Source organism: Narcine bancroftii, chromosome 2, assembly GCF_036971445.1.
Source record: "Narcine bancroftii isolate sNarBan1 chromosome 2, sNarBan1.hap1, whole genome shotgun sequence".
Lineage (NCBI taxonomy): Eukaryota > Metazoa > Chordata > Chondrichthyes > Torpediniformes > Narcinidae > Narcine > Narcine bancroftii.
Window position 1 is genome coordinate 252,585,978 of NC_091470.1, and position 18,090 is coordinate 252,604,067.

Consider the following 18,090-nt stretch of genomic DNA (forward strand, 5'->3'; position numbering starts at 1 on the left):
AGGCCCAATTACTAAATAGGACATTTTAAAAAACATCAAATAATATGAATTTCCAGATACAGTTTGGTTGTTCTTATTTTGCAACATTGGAATACAACATCTTTTCATTATTTTCCAGGTCAGAATATTCCCCTGACAGAACCATGAACACTCTTGCCTGGCAAGTTCAGTTTGTGAGCCAGATGTTCTTGGATCAGCTCAGAGCTTCACACTGGTGTTCCTCAGAGACTTGGTTCTTTGTGCTTCTTGTGGCTTTGATCTGGTTTGTGCGGCTCTACCTGCATTACTTCAGCCAGTGGATCTATCTCCAGGCGATTGGCGTCACTGTCTACAAGTGGGTCTTGATGTTTATGTATAAGGTGCTTGAAATCTGCTTAAAGCAAACTTTTGCAGCCTCAGTAACTAGTTTATTGCTCTTTATCAGAGGAATCAGAATGGAATGACAAATGTATTTGTGTAGAAAAAACGACACAGGATATCAGTTTTATATATTTATTATGCCACATTGACCTCTGGAAGAGTTTATATCGAGAACCCTTATTTATTATTGAAACATTGTTCATAACCCACTGCATGGCAATTGTAGGATAAAGTTTGCAGACTAGCTGCAGAGTGTTAGAATTTCAAAGATGGTGACTTGCTGTCACATGACATTGTCATCTAATTAATGTCGTACCATCAATCCCAGATGGTATGCATCATTCAGCATTTGTTTAAAATTGCTTGAAAACACGATTTTCATCCATCAACTGTACACCTTACATCCCCTTTGTGTCTTTGCAAAATTTAGCATTCAAGACTTGGAATAGTCATTGAAAACGGGAACTGTCTTCATGAAAAAGTGTCTTCATTTCTTTTCACACCAATGGCATCAATCCCATTGAAATGCTTCATCCTGGTGCTGCCATGTGAGATTGGAACACAAATCATGCACAGTTCATTCAGTCTCTCTCTCTCTCTCTCTCTCTCTCTCTCTCTCTCTCTCTCTCTCTCACACACACACACACACACACACACACACACACACACACACACACACACACACACAGAGACTAACACACTGACTCTCAAACACACTAACACAAATACACACCCCCAAGTCTCTCTCTCTCTCTCTCTCACACACACACACCAGAGATGCACACTTTCTCTCTCACGTGCATACGCACACACACGTGCACCATAATCACACCACACATGCACACCCACACACCACACAATTCACACGCACACACCACACACAAACTCTCCAGACGTACACCACACACACTCACACAAGGTACATTCATCTCACACACACATTCTAGACACACACACATCCTCACACACATGTAGTCACACTCTCAAATTCTCCCTCACACACTCAAACACACACACTGACAGATATACACTCACATGCGCATACACACAACTCACCTACACCCCACACTCAGTTGCACTCTCATACCACACTGTCACACTCTCACAGTCACACTGACTTACAAATTCACACTCTCTCTCATAATCACTCACACTTACACACTCACACATACCAACGTACAGGCGCGCGCGTGCACACACCCCCTCTCTCTTGGTCTTGCTCTCTTCTCTCAATGCCCATCAACACCTGTCCCCCAGCCCCTTCTGCCTAAGCTTAAAATAATATTGTGGTGAGCAATTGTAGGAACATCTCACATGTTCATTTGATGTTCATTTTTTCACTGTTTCACCAGAGCCTGTAATCTGTTTAAATTAAATAAGATAATGCCTTAATTTAGGTAGTGCAGAGAGAGAAGGCCCTATTGACAAATCTTTGACATGATAATTTTAAGCCCTGATAGTTTACAGATTCAATTTGGTTTTATGGGATGCAGAACAACCAAGATTTTTTGCCTGTGCTTCCTTCTCTTCGAGAATGTGGTGGTGAACTGCCTTCTTGATTCTGTGAAGCTTAGATGGTGTTTAATTTTGTTCGATGTCGTGGATTGGTGTATCCTGGACTGCTAGTCCACAACAGGTGGCAGTTAAAAGCCAAATATATTGCACTGACTCTGGGGTCAGATTGTGCAAAGATTATATATTTCCTTCAGTAATGGGCATCAGTGAACCTTGTGGATTTCTCATGGTCATCCTTAGTATTTCATTCCAGGATATTTAGAACATAAAACAGGACATTTTAGGAATAAACCCTTCGATGTCTGTGCCAAACACAATATCAAATAAATCAACTAAATTTTTAATCCTTCTGTTGTTTTGATGAGATACCTCCCCATGAGTACTGTGTTAAATATTTATATGTAAGCAATTAAAAGTCTCCAATCTGAATATCATAGTTTAAACACAGCCACAATCTCTGTGTTCGGACTTTCAGAATTCCTGAAAATGATCATAACTTTCTAAAGACCACCATTAGTTTTCTATGGGCTGGCCTGCTCAATCCCATATCAGAACTGTTTTCTATACATTAATAGAGTAATAGCAAATAAATACCATTTAAAAATGACTCTGTGTATATTGAAATACTTGGTATAAATATTGTCACAGATCAATATTTTTAATACGTACACGTCCACACTTCAAATATTGCTCAGTCCTAAGAATTTGGACTGGAGATCTTCCACTGGCAGCTGACCCAAAGGCATGCGAGAAATGCAATACTCAAACACAAATATTTCCAGTAGAAATTGATCATTTAAAAATTTATATTCACTGCTTTTTTTTTCTCCTGTAGCCATTTATTCCCTCTTGCCTTCCTTGCCCTGGGTTTTTGAAATTGTTTTCTGACTAGGAGACCATCTGCTACCACACTGCCATTAATGACACTAGGTATATATCCTCTAGGAAATACCAGGTGGACAGGTGCTTCCACCCAGCCAATAACATCATCCTTCATGTAGAGACCTATGGTTAGAACATGATATATAGATCATTACAGTACAGTACAGGCCCTTTGGCCTATGATGTGTTAACTTATAAATACCTAGCCCAAAAAAAAACCTAAACCCCCCCCACCTCATAACCCTCTATTTTTCTTCCGTCCATGTGCTTGTCTAAAAGTCTCTCTGGAACAATAGTCTACCTTATCTATGCTTTCATTATCTTGTAGACATCTATTAAGTCATTTCTCATCATTCTATGCACTGAAGTGTAAAGTCCCAGCTCTACCAACCTTTCCTCATAAGACATATTTTCCAACCCAGGCAACATCCTGGTAAATCTCCACTGCACCCTCTCCATCATCTCCACATCCTTTCTGTAATGAGGTGACCAGTACTGAACACAAGACTCCAAGTGTGGTCTTATCAGAGATTTATAGAGCTACAACATTACCTTACAACTCCTGAACTCAATTCCCCGACAAATGAAGCCCAACTTATAATAGGCTTAACTATCTTGTCGACCTGCATGACATCCTTGAGAGATGTATGGATTTGGACTCCATGGTCCCTCTGTTCCTCCACAATGTTGAACATCCTATCATTAGCCATGTATTTTGCTTTCAAGTTTGACTTTCCAAAATGCATCACCTCACACTTATCCGAATTGAACATAATCTACTACTTTTCCCCCCCAACCCTACATCCTGTTGTAACCTATGACAACCTTCAACACTATCCACAACACCTCTAACTCATATCATCTGCAAACTTACTGACTCATCCTTCTACTTCTTTGACCAGGTCATTTATAAAAAATCACCAAGAGCAGGGGTCCCAGAAAAGATCCCTGCAGAACTCCACTAGTCACTGACCTCCAGCCATAATGTCTGTCCATTACTACTCTCTGCTTTTCTACAGCAATTAATAATCCATACAGCCAAGGTTCCATGCCTCATGATTTTCTGAATGAGTTACCCATGGGAGACCTTGTCATTTGCCTCATGAAAATCCACGCAGACCACATCCACTACCCATCCTTCATCAATTTCTTTTGATCTCTTGGTGATTGAACGGATAGTCCCCATGAGAATATCAAGGCTGCAATCTTACTTTGGCAAATTGGCCTTTCTGCATTTTGCGAGGACTATAATTAATAATTGAAACAGATTATAAAGATTGTTAAATTAATATACTTTGGATTCTTGATACATAGAAGAATAATTATGTTAATATTGGTTGTTGTTTTGTTTTTAAGATTTAACTTTTATCCACACACTGTTGAACTTAACTACCAGAGTTCTTTGCTGGAGACTCAGGCGGAGTTGACCGTTGTAGCCCTGGGACCTCTGACCTTGAATGCTACGTTGCTTATTATGTCTGTGATCAGATGGGTCTGTCAAGTACAATTTGGCTCAATCCCATCCTTCTTGTCAAGGTTTATCATGGCAATGGGATTTTGGACTGTGCTTGACCCTCTAGCAATATTTATTGTGGATGGTATCCTTGGGGTAAGTCAGTTAAAATAACTTTTACATATAGACTTTAAATAGATTCCTGTGTATCTGAAAATAAATTGAACACTGGCAGTGCCGTAAGGAAATGATGGCAGATGATTAACACTCTGACTGTAGGCATACGATCAAGGTCCCTGAGTATACTCTCTGCTGTAAGCACTGATCCAGATTTTGCTATGTCACATCCACACTTACTGAGCTCCTTCCCCATTGCCCCAACCTTCTCTGATTTGAATCCTGCTGAAGCTGCACTAAAGTCATGTACTGACACGTGGGCCTTGAGCGATGCAGTCAGTGGGAGAGGGAGCACTGGAACATGCCTGGCTGTGAAACTACCCTGGAATGCTTTGACAGAGGCAAAGTCTCAACCCACAGCTCTAACTTCTACTGAAGATGTCGTTTTATTCAGTGCTTCTGAATTGTCCTGACATTTAGAGACGTTCCAAAGGCATTAATAATTAAATAAACAATTAAAGCTATTAAAAATATAAGAAAAATGCTTATAAATAATTAAACATGTTAAAGCAAACAGAGAAAATTTAAAATTATAAATGATATTATTCGTTCCATTATTGCTTGCATTTCACAGTGACTATTCAGACGAAAGTAGATCTCATCTGATTCAAAGTCCATTGCAAGTGCTGGGAAGTTTTTCTACCAGTAGTGTTTATGTAGAATCTTGTGGTGGAGCATGGCGAGATATGGTCAGCAAAGATTAGTTGGAAGTATCAGAATTTCCCCATTTTTTTTGCGCATGTGTCCCGAAACTTGCAGAACACTAAAATGCTGTTTACCACTCCGATTTATGGGCCATTGTATTACATGCATGTTTCACTGAAGCAGACTATTAATCCAGGATAGTGATGGAATACAGAAGAATGAGCTGAGACTCACATCACCACATTCCTTATCCTCTGACACCCCAACAACCCAGTAATCTCGTGAGAACAACAATAAAACAGATTAAGAAACAAACCTGAGACTAATGTGGAGTTAGAGATTCTGAAATATTCCACTCTGCCAATTATATCCTTTACTGGTTGTTCCATGTTTCTAAGCCATGATCTCCACCCCATCTGGAACAGTTCCAGATAACTTCTGAAGTTTTCAGTATTTACTGAAGAGCCAGTAATTTCTTTCGTGAAGGCCTGGTGACTATGCAAGAAACCAACACCTCCTCACATCTGACCTGGACCTGCCTTTGTATATATTAGTGTCATAGCTCTTCCGTTGTTCCACTGATTTGACAGTAAGAACCACAATGAGTGGCACTGTAGTGCAGCTAGTGAATCTGCTACCTGACACCTCCAGCAAACTGCATTTATTCCTGGTCTATGGTGCTATCTGAGTGGATTTTGCACATTCTTCCTGTGACCACATGGGTTTCATCCAGGTGCTCTGCTCTCCTCCCATTTGCTAAAGATATGCTGGTTCATGGATGAATTGGCCTTTGTAAATTGCCTCTTTGGGTGAAATAATGGTGATGCGAACCTTTGAAGCCAAGATGTTTTGAGATGAGTAACATTCTGTGGTGTTCCTATTATCTTTATGCAAACCTCATTCTGCATGTGACACATAGCAGTTCCACTGAGACCTGAATCAGAGTTTTATACCAGGTCAACATAATGTGTTTTGTTTTACATTGAATTCTCTTTGTGATGTAGCTACCCTCCAGCTAGTGACATTACGCTGAGCCTGCAAAAATTCTTACCGAACTTCTTTCCAAATTGTTGTCAGTCTCTATCTATTCACAGTTCCTGCCCTGGAACATAATACAATATTTTTCCAAGAACCAAATGAAAGTCCTTATCCCATTTCACGAAGATCTGCCGACAGATGATTTTTATCTCGCCATCATAACAAGAGAATTTTTGTTCAGCCACATGGCTGTGGATTGTTCCACTCTCGTTGATAGTAATGAAGATTAGGAAGGCAATTTTGATCACCACAGATGCCACAAGATATTACTACGTGATCAGTTCGCATGACCAGAAGACTGCTGGACGAATCAACGACTTCTCATATCAGCTGCCAGCTGCCGACAGGAATGAGGCAATTAAGTCACTACTTAACCGCACCTTCAGACTTTCCCACTGAGAGCGAACAGCATGGCTGCTTCACATGGACGGCCTGGGCCATCTGCCCTTATGAATGATATGCTGGTGTTAATGGATGGCCACAGGCCCTGCTTACTGTTCGAGCAGATATTTCTCGAACAGATGCTGGAAGACATCCACCTACTCCTCGTGGACGATGACTTCAGTGACCCATGCAGGTTAGCTACCCGAGCAGATGTACTGTGGCATATCAAGCAATATGGCGGGGCGTCCATTGACCTAGTTGCTGCGTCATGCCCGCCAACTCATCTCTCTCTCATTCCAACTGGGAGACCAGCGACACCAGCAGCAGGTGGAGACTCAAACTTGGAGCGGTGGTGTTTCAACCTTCGGAAATGGGGATCTGGAGCCTGCCACTATCATCCACCTTGCTCCCATCTGGGAAATGCCAGGGCCGGCAGTTGATGATGGCTACAATGGTCAACCACTGATACAGTCTAATTTATCTATGAGACCGGTGCTCAAGGCGGCATTTCCTTGTGGATATGGGTGAAGGTCAGTGTCTTGCCCGCCTTGAACTGAGACACCCACGCTGGGAAGTTGGGACCGTCCCTCACCGCCACTGACAATAGCAGCATGCACACATAAGGGGTGCAGACCATCCCACTCGAGTTTGGCTCCTACCATTTTACCTAGACCTTCACTTTGGCTGACGTATCTCAGGCCCTACTGAGCACAGACTTCCTCAGAGCCCACTGCCTCCTGGTGGACCTGAAATTGCACCATCTGGTCAATTCCCGGACCTTCCAAACCTTCACCCTTCGAGAAGCCAAGTTCCCTGTTCCCTAAATTGACTCAATAACCTTATCGGCCAACGGGTTTGCCAGAAATCTGGCAAGATTCCCTGCCATTATAACATCACAGTTCTCCACTGCAGTCCCAAAACCAAATCCCCACACAGGGATTGACTGGGCATGCAGGCTTTCTCCTGACAAACTGCTGTTCACCAAGGAATAATTCAGGGAAATGGAGGAGATGGGAATCATTAGGTGCTCGGACAGCCCATGGATCTCTCCTCTACACATGGTGCCAAAGTCTTCTGGAAGATAGAGACCTTGTGGGGACTTCCGCCGGCTCAACGACACCACGACAGCCGACCGGTACCCGGTACCCCACATCCAGGATCTTCTCAAAAATAGACCTAGTCTTGGGGTAACACCAGATCCCCATGCACCCCAGCAATGTTTCCAAGACAGCCCTCATCACTCCGGCATTTTCAAGTTCTTCTGAATGCCATTTGGCCTCAAAAAACACAGCGCAGACTTTCTAGAAACTTGTGGACTTGGTGGGGTGCAGCCTGGATTTTATTTTTATCTACCTGGATGAAATCCTCATCGCTAGTTGTTTGCAACAGGAGTACCTAACACAACCTATAGCCTAGCCATCAACCCAGCGAAATGTTAGTTCGGCCTGATGGCCATTGATTTCCTTGGGCACCGCATTGATCGACACAGGGTGGTCCCTCTTCCATCTATGGTTGAGGTCATTCGTAAGTTTGCCAAGCTAACTATGGTCAAAAGTTTTCAGGAGTTTGTTGGGATAGTCAACTTCTGCCATCGGTTCCTGCTGTCAGCTGCCAGAATCATGCGATCTCTTTTCAAGCTGTTGTTCAGTCAGACCAAAGAACTCAGCTGGGACGTGGAGTCTATGGCAGCTTTTAACCAGGCCAAAGACACTGGCCAACACCACCCTTCTAGTGCATCTGCACGTTGACATGTCCACTCCCCTCACAGATGGCCGTCAGTGGCGACCTGGAGCAGCTGATTGATGGACTTTGGACACCATTTGCTTTCTTCAGCAGACTCCTGGGGTCCCTGGAACAGAAGTATAGTGAGTTTGACAGGGAGTTGCGAGCTCTCTACTTCCTGTACACCATTTCCGCTATTTCCTTGAAGGACTGGATTTCACAGTCTTCACCAATCATAAGCCCCTTGCTTTTGGTTTCGTCATGGTGTCAGACCTGTGGTTGGCAAGGCAGCAGCGTCACCTCTCTTGTATCTCAGAGTACATGACAGCTATCAAGCTAATTTCCAGAAGGAACAACCTCATGGCTGATGCTCTGTCCTGCACGCCTGATCTGCCTGTGTACTCCGTCTCATGGAATCGACTGTACAGCATTTGCAGCAGCCCAGCGGTAAGATGGCAAGATACCAGCCTACCACACTGCAGTCTTAGGGCTACATCTGAAAGATGTGAGTTTTGGCCCTTCCGAAGCCACTCTTCTCTGTGACGTGTCCACCAGCCAATCTAGGCCCATCATTCCCGCCATGTGGAGGTGTCATATCTTCAACATGCTACATGATTTGGCCCACCCATCCATCCGGTGACATTCAACCGGTCACAGACAAATTCATGTGACATGACCTGTGTAAACAGGTCGGCCACTGGGCCAGAACTTGTTGGCGCTGTCAGACATTTAGGGTTCTGTCCTTCCCGCCTACACACAGACAATTTGAGCACGTCCACGTGGACATTAGGCCGCTGCCAGTTTCCGGAGGTGACAGGTAAAATAGATGGGGGAGAGCCAGTGGATGTGGTGTACCTGCACTTCCAAAAGGCCTTCGATAAGGTCCCGCATAAACGACTGGCTTCCAAAATCAAGGCTCATGGGATTGGGGGCAAAGTATTGATGTGGATTGAGAACTGGCTGGCAGGAAGAAGACAGAGAGTTGGGATAAATGGCTCGTTTTCTGAGTGGCAGGCGGTGACCAGTGGGGTACCACAGGGATCTGTACTGGGACCCCAGCTGTTCACAATTTACATTAATGATCTGGATGAGGGGATTGGATGTAATATCTCCAAATTTGCAGATGACACTAAGCTAGGAGGGGTTGTGTGTACGGAAGAGGGGGTCAGGAAGCTCCAGTGTGATTTGGATAAATTGAGGGACTGGGCAGATACATGGCAAATGCACTACAATGTGAGGTTATACACTTTGGTAATACAAACCGGAGGGCAGATTACTATTTGAATGGCAATAGATTAAGAGATGGGGAAGTGCAGAGTGACCTAGGGGTACTTGTACATCAGTCTCTGAAGGCGAGCATGCAGGTACAGCAGGCGGTTAAAAAGGCAAATGGTATGTTGGCCTTCATATCAAGAGGGTTTGAGTATAGGAACAAGGATACCTTACTGCAGCTGTACAGGGCCTTGGTGAGACCACACCTGGAGTATTGTGTGCAGTTTTGGTCACCTTATCTAAGGAAGGATGTTCTTGCAATGGAGGGAGTGCAGAGGCGATTCACCAGGCTGATACCTGGAATGGCAGGAATGACTTATGAGGAAAGATTGCGCAATTTGGGATTGTACTCGCTGGAGTTTAGAAGATTGAGAGGGGATCTCATAGAGACATATAAAATTCTGGCAGGACTGGACAGAGTGGATGCAGATGAGAAGTTTCCAATGATGGGAAAATCCAGAACCCGGGGTCATGGTTTGAGGATAATAGGCAAACCATTTAGGACCGAGATGAGGAGGAATTTCTTTACCCAGAGGGTGGTGAATCTGTGGAATTCATTGCCACAGAGGGCAGTAGAGGCAGGTTCATTAAATATATTTAAGAGGGAATTAGATATATTTCTTCAGTATAAGGGTATTAAAGGTTACGGAGAGAAGGCGGGGACGGGGTACTGAACTTTAAGATCAGCCATGATCTCGTTGAATGGTGGAGCAGGCTCTAAGGGTCGAATGACCTACTCCTGCTCCTATCTTCTATGTTTCTATGTTTCTATACCTGTTCACGATGGTGGACAGGTTGATTAGATGGCTGAAAGCTGTCCCATTCTCGAACACTTCCACGACATCCTGCACCAGGGCCTTCATTTCAATATCACATTGGACAGGGGGGACACAGTTCATGTCTGCCCTATGGGCAGTGCTGGCACAGCTCCTAGAGTCCCAGTTACATCACATCACAGCCTACCCCCCACAATCTAAAGGCCTGGTGGAATTGTAGCATCGCCATTTGAAGACGGCCCTCATGGCGTGGCTCCGAGGCCCGGATTGGGTGGACAAGCTGCCTTGGGTGCTCCTTGGCATCCACACAGCGCCAAAGGATGATTTGGCCACTACATCCTCTGTGCTCGTCTATGGAGCCACACTAACAGTCCCGGCTTAGCTTGTGCCAGTGGCTCACTGCCAGGAGGAAACACCTACGGGCCTGCTAATGTGACTTTGCAAGAAGGTGGCCATCCTGGCCCCTGTACCAACCTCACACCACGGTCCAGCTCCATCCTACATCCCAAAGGATCTCGAAGACATAAGGAGAGATGCGCACCGGACGCCCCTTCAGTGCCCAAAGAAGGTGTTACTACACAACTGGACTAAGTGCCTTTTAGATTTTGGGGGGTAGGCAAGAAACGTTCACAGTCGACTGCCTTAAACCAGCACACCTTGACCTCGACCAACCAATAACTGTTCCAGCCCCATGGCAGAGAGGTCAGCCTCCCAAGCATACAAACTGTTTATGAACTGTGCACCTCCAAACACCAGGGGGAAGGGGTCATGCAGCGGACTGCACTGATCCACAAGCAAACTGGGTCATGGAGGTGCAGGCTCGCATTGGACTGACATCACAATGGTCCTGGTGGGAGAACTGAAAAGGATCATGGAAGTGGTGCTGATAAGCTCTCCGAGAGTTCCAGTAAAGTCAGTCAGTTGGTTCAACTCACTCACAGCTTCTGTGTGGTATTTTTTTCTTTTCTTCGCTGCACAGCAATTTGTTATTTTGATGATAATATTGTAGCTTCCTGGTTACCATTTCTGGAATAGCTTGGTTATTCCAGCTATACTAATAAACCACATTTAGGGCAGCACAGTGGGGTAACCTCACAGCTCAATAGGCCTGGGTTCCCTCTTGACCTTGGTTGATGTTTGTGTGGAGTTTATATGTTTTGCATGGGTTTCCTCCAGGTGCTTCAGTTTCATCCAATATCCCAAAGTGATGAAGGTAAGCAATTTGAAGCTATCCGTGATGTGCATGGAATCTCAGGGAAATGATGAGAATCTTAAAGTGTGATTAATGTTGGTCTAAATGTTTGGCACGAACTCAGGGGGCAGAAGGGCCTTTCCATGCAGTACATGTCCAAGCCTCTCTGACTCTTAGGTTACCTGGCTGTTCTAGCAAAGTTTGAACTCACAGTTCAGATCAGTCACCCAGGAAGACAGCTTCAGTGACGTGACTTCTACTTCGCCATACCCACATTGCCTTTGAAGAATTCGAAGAAGACAACTTTGGAGGTAACGCTCTGCATTGAACAACCTTCTAATTTCCTATTCCCCACACCCTGTGGGATTTAGTGTAACATTTCAAGCTGTCACTTTGTGCACCTAATTCCAGTATTCTTACTTCCGACAGGAAAATGGGCTGCTTTGAAAAAATGCTTGAGTATTATTGACGGTGAATTACTCTGCTTGTTCCTTCACTTGTTCCTCTTGGTTTTTAATCCAGAGAAGACTAACCTGCTGCATGGCTCAGATATAAAGCAAAATAGATTTTGCACATTTTAGACTAAAAGGAATTACAGCATAAGGAAAACTAATATATAACTGTAAATATTTGACGTCATAATCATGTAATGCAGCCCAAGTGATTTAAAAAATTAAAAGTTGCATGCTGGCCAATTCCATATACCTTTTAATATAAAGTGATTAGAGCCGATTTCAGAACTAAAAGACAACGTAATGATTTATATCAACGTCTGCATTTTACTTCATGGGTCGTCAGAACAATTTTGGCATACAATTTTTATTCAGCAGAAAGCACCATAAACCATAGCACTTCAAGCTGCTTTCACAGTGAATACAAGTCTGAACTCCAATCAGATGCTTTTGGTGTCGACATAACAGCAGGGAGGGAAGTACAGGGGCTGGTGTAGCACCTCTGAGTGACCAGATGGTGCATTAAACCGCATTACAGCCAACTGAGCACCATTATCTTGCAGGGAATGCAATGCACAAAATGCGACAGCCAATTCCTGGACTGAAAACAACCTAGACAGAAATGGGGAATACATTAGGTTAGGTGGATTCGCATTAGATTTACAGCACAGAAGCAAAATTTATAGTCCAACCAGTCCATCCTCACACTGAGTCCACCCTCAAGCTGCTCCTCTTACTTCTTATCAACATCCTTTAGTGACGCCCTCAATGCCTTTCTCCCTCACATATTCTCATCCTGCCTCATCCTGTTGCTATCATGGATTTCAACCATTCTTTGTTGCGATGTGTTCCATATTCCTGCTCCCTTTAGATAAATAGGTTTGTTTCTCAATTCCCTGATAATAGCCTCAGAATCCATTAATCAGACAAAGGGTCTAGACCTGAAATATTAAGTTCATCTTTCCGTACAATCTGTTTATTGTTTCCTGAAATATGCATTCCTGGTACTTGTGGTGGAACCACTGTATAGCTATTAGGACTCACTGTGTGAATGTACTGTATAGGCTGCCCCACCCCTATTCCTGTAACTCCTCCCCTCAGAATCCCCATAAGGGCTGTTACATCCAAACCCCTCCCTCAGTACCTGCTTTGAAACCGGGTCAGCAACATGTGAGATGTGCTGATGTTTTATGATGATTAAAGCCTATTAATCCCAACTCTCAGTCTAATATGATTAATCGATAGAGCTGTAAGTATTACTTTTGGAAATGTTTTCTGCACCCTCTCCAGTGTTGCCATATCATCTTTATGTGGCATCCAGAACTCTAGATTTTACTGGGAGTGTGGTCTTGTACATGGTTAGCATAGCTTCCTTCCTTTTTAAATTTGATTCCAGTGTAGAAAAATCCTAGTGGATGCTTAGTTTATTTCTCTTCATTCTGTTTCATGAATGTTATACGAGACTGGTTTGCCGGTGGTGCTGTTAAATGTTATAAATTTTAAATGTAGATATAGAGCATGGTGAAAGGTCCTGTCGACCCACGAGCCCGTGCCACCCAATTACATCCAATTAATCAAAAACCCCAGTACATTTTTAAAGGGTGGAAGGAATCTGGACTACCCAGAGGAAACCCATTCAAACATGGCAGAATGTTTAAAAAAAACTTGCAGACAGCAATGGCATCGAACCCGGGTCACTGGTGTGGTAACAAAGTTGCGCTAACCATGAGGTTGCTGGTGATTCAATGAAAGTAGGTAGAACCCTGTGATTCTTTTTAGAATAGAACACTCTCTCTCTCTCTCTCTCTCTCTCTCTCTCTCTCTCTCTCTCTCTCTGTCTCTCTCTTTCTCTCTCTCTCTCTCTCACTCTCTCTCTCTCTCACTCTCTCTCTCTCTCTCTCTCTCTCTCTCTCTCTCTCTCTCTCTCTCTTTCTCTCGAAGGCAGTTAGGGCTTTGGTTCAATATTTTGTCCCAAAGACTCTACCTCTGGTGATACATTACCTATATTATGGAGTGGGTGCTCAAGTGGGATCTGAACACCAAAGATGACCAAATTTAAATAATCACTGAAATAATTTCATGGTAACTGAAAGTGAAAAATTAATCTGAACATATAATTTAATATCATGGGAACGGTATTCCAATTTTGGATTGAATGCACAATCTGTCTGAGCTTGCATTTTGTGCCTTGCTTCCAAAATTTATATTCATCAATTTTAATGGGATTGAATTTCAGAACTGGAGGGTGATTCTGTTGCTGCGCCTATATTGCATGGTCCTGTGAGCCTTATGAGTGAATTTTAGGACAGCGCACTGTCATCTAACTATCCCAAACGAGCACTCATTTACACAGAGCATTCAATGAACAAATCCTGCCATTCTTGCCCTCCCAAGAGTTGAACTTGACTACGAAAAACTATTCTGTAAGTGAGTATTTTATGGAGGACAGACAGTGGGTACTGAAAACCTGAAATATAATCATAAAATGATGAACATACTCAACAGATCAGGTAGTATCTGTTAAGAGAAAAGTAACATTAACATTTTTCCTGTCAGTGCCCTTTCTTGAAATATTGACCGAAACATGCCCTCTCAGATTCTTCCCAGCTTGCTTAGTACTTCCAGCATGTTTTTTTAAAATCTCTCACAGACTTGGAAGCAGCTACTAAACGAGTACTTCCTGCTGTACGTTGACCATGAAAATAAGGTTTAAATTCAAAGGAGAAAAACCGATTAAAAAAAAAAATTAATGCCATAGATGCTTTTCATCCCTGACAATACAGACTGATAAGAAAACTTATATAATGTTGCTGGATGATTATTTTATCCTGCAGTAAATTGCTCTCAGCAAACTTCAGCTCTTCCCAACTCCAGCATAACTACTGGGTAAGGTGGCATATGTGCGCTAATGCACTCTTACCTTTAAGAATACTTGTTGGACAAATTCAGCATAGTTTGGAAACTCATCTACAAATAGGTGTTTTGAAATATCACATGATTGTCAAGTTACAGGAACAAATCTCCTGTGATACATCCAAACCAGTCTCAGCATTGTCAACAATGAAGTATCATGGTACATTCAGCCCTTAATTCTTTTCCACCACACAATTAGATCTTACCAGATTTACAGCTTCACTCCTGTTATCCACCCTCGTTCTGTAGTGTGCGTTAGCCTTAAGAAAATCCATCAACACCAAAATTTGAAATCTGAACTTGATGTGTACTCCCAACAATTCTTGAGACAGAGAGTATTCCAGGTTTCCACAAACTACATATCAATATTTTAGCATAATTCCTTAATTAATTATCAGTACTTGTCCATATCAGAATACATGCTGTCTGGATAGAGGCCATTTCACTTCTGATTTCAGTATCAAATACATGTAAAGCAATGTACATTTATTATTAATCAGACATTAACCCATTAACTCTACCATTCTTGAATATTATAAACTTAGGGAAAGTGATACATCAGCTTGTATTTTCTATTCCTTTCTCTCTCATATTTCATCTTTCTCCCAAAGGAAGATGGATTTCTCTTGCAGGAGATCACTGCCTGATCTCATGAGTACTCCTAATATTTTCTGTTTTTATTTCAATTGGCCAACAACTTTCTTCCGATTGGAACTAAGATCCTATGAACCATTTGTATGTGTCAGATTCTAAGTGCTATGTGGACAACTTGGTCACGTTGAATGATATTGAAGTGAGACTGAGCTTCATGTCAAGACAATGACGCTATATATACTGAGAAGTTACTTCTAGTGATTACTTGTCTCGAAGAAAACTATATCCTCTGGCAGTGCCAGTGGATTTTCATGCTAGCTGATTCAGTTAAATCATGTTCTCATTGGACTGGTAAATTGATGTCTTAGTTCGGCAAATAAAATTAAGTCTATGCCCTGCAAAATGGATCCAGAACAATATCAAGTGCACGCCAGTGAACTTACATTGATGACACAGGACTCTCTAACACTGCAGAAGGATACTTGCCATAATTTGCTTCAGTGTGCATTGGACATGAATGACAATTGCTAATGAACGTAAATTGTCCCTCACCCTCTGTTTGCGATGTGGATCCGGAACATAAAGAAGGTATATCAAAATGACAAGAGCCCTGAAGACCCATAGATCCAATAAAGTGTGCACTCAATGTGAGAAAGCAAAGATTCTGCAAACTTAGATTATATTGGAGCTGATCCTGGTTGCAGCCCAGGATCAGAAAAAGATTTCTGGATTCTTCGCAATGCAAATGAGGCAATCTTTGGAATTGCCAATTGTGTTCACAAGTCTTGCTGCGTCCTTACATTTTCAGCCAACTTTTCAATTCAGTGGTTCCATTGCTCATGCAACCCACTACCTGTATCTATTCACATTGGTTGGCAAGAAGTCATTTTCCATCCTGCATAAATATATCTTCAACATCATTTATATAGTGCCTAATATATTTCTCAAAGACTGTGGAGTCCTTCTATGCAACAAGCAGTTGCCAAATGGACTTCACCTTCGTTCTTATTTTTTTCATTTTCCAGAATCTAAGCATGGTCAGCCTATATTGCTTACCCTTTAGAAGATGGTGGTGAACTGCTTTCTTGAACTGGTTCAGATTTTCTGGTAAAATGACTCCCATAATAAGTTGTCTATTCCAGGGTTTGGACCCAGTGATTATGAAGGAATGGTAATATATGGTAATATGATCATGTGTGACTATTCGTTTGCCTCCACAGATGCTGTCTGACACACTGAGTTCCTCCAGCAGTTTGTTTTATTGCTTTCGATTCCAGGCATCAACATGCACTCTTGTTACTCTCTCCACCCAAGTTGGATCTGATGCCAAGCGACTGTGGGATCTGAAATCAATGTTGGGGACTCCTGGGCTACTTCTATAAACAAAAGTACTGCCCCCTTCTGGTGGGGCATCTTGTCTGTGAGGGAAGGAAATAGTCTATTTTTCTGTAAGGTATGATTCTGTGAGAATGGCAAGGTTAGGCTGTTATACAAGTAACACTCAGCAGATCAGACAGTATCTGTGGAGAGAGTAAAAAAAATGGAAGTTTCACGGCAATTAGCTTTCATCAATCATTGATACTTTCTCCATAGACACTGCCTGATCTCCTGAGTACTCCTAATATTTTCTGTTTTTATTTCAGATCAATAACACCCACAGTTGGTTGGATTTTGATTGATCTCTGGCTGCTAATCCATCTATGGAGCAGCTCTCCCAATATAGACAGCAGTCCCCAGATTTTGGTGAAGAGAGCTTTGCAAGGTCACATTAATTGGGTCTTATGTTGCGACTGGTGGACTGGACTGTCTTATTCTTTCTCTTTTCAGCATTGTGAGATTGGCAAGTTTGCAAAACCATGTCACGCAGTGTTTAAGAACCAACTGAGAGTTCTGGGATCACATACAGGCCAGATGGGGAAAGGCAGGCAGATACATTTCTCTGACAATCCATTTGCATTACGTTCATCATTATTAATGATAAGTTTTAGTTTTTAATAAGAGCAAAGTGCTTTTAACCAATGCTTTGGTGTCCAGTTTTCATGCTGTTCTTGTCCAATCAGTGGTATTGCTCCACCCACTCCATTCATTAAAGCCACAGGAACCAATCAGGAACTTTACTTGTATCCATGCAATCAAGCACAAATGCCAATCATCTTGTTGCCTGAAAAGAGCCAAAACCAATTCGCCTTCACATTTTGTGCAAATTTCAGGCATTGGGCTGGTGAGAAAACAATTTATTTATTAAATAAACACAAACTATTGTGCAGATACTGCCAAAATGAAGCATGTGTGTTATGAACAAAGGAGCAGAAGCAAATACATGATTATTACTCCAGTATTGTTATGGATATGTCAGAAGGTTGTTGAGCACTGTAGAACAGAGAGGATTCATTCTGTGGAACACTGATTGGCCTATCTTTCTTTTTAGCACCTGGCTTACAGCACAGAGCATCCAATAGGCGATGCAGCCAAGCTCTATTGGCTGTTTCACAGAACACAACATTCTGGGATCCCTGGCATACTGATTACAGTCATTCTGTACATTGTGATTTTCCTCTGCTCCCTGACAATACTCTATTTGCAGTTATTAAGGTAAGCATGTTTCATTTTAAATCTCATGATCTTTAGATTGAGGGAATACAATTGGGTTTAAATTTTGGCTTGCTTATGGATTAGAAGACAAGATCAAAATATCTGTGATAGCCGGGAATTTAG

The 18,090-nt window shown here is 42.5% G+C and overlaps 1 protein-coding gene across 12 annotated transcripts in view; it reads left to right on the plus strand.

The window, feature by feature from the left end:
* Positions 1-18,090, plus strand: part of ofcc1 (orofacial cleft 1 candidate 1) — a 341,671-nt gene that overhangs the window by 208,658 nt on the left and 114,923 nt on the right. For all 12 annotated transcript variants that reach the window (XR_011352133.1, XM_069920841.1, XM_069920839.1 and 9 more), the window contains 3 exons: positions 119-334; positions 4,114-4,366; positions 17,804-17,967. Coding sequence is in view for 11 of the 12 variants with exons in the window: in XM_069920841.1 (XP_069776942.1) it covers positions 119-334; positions 4,114-4,366; positions 17,804-17,967 (633 nt within the window). In the remaining variant the exon portion in view is untranslated. The remainder of the gene's footprint in view (positions 1-118; positions 335-4,113; positions 4,367-17,803; positions 17,968-18,090) is intronic.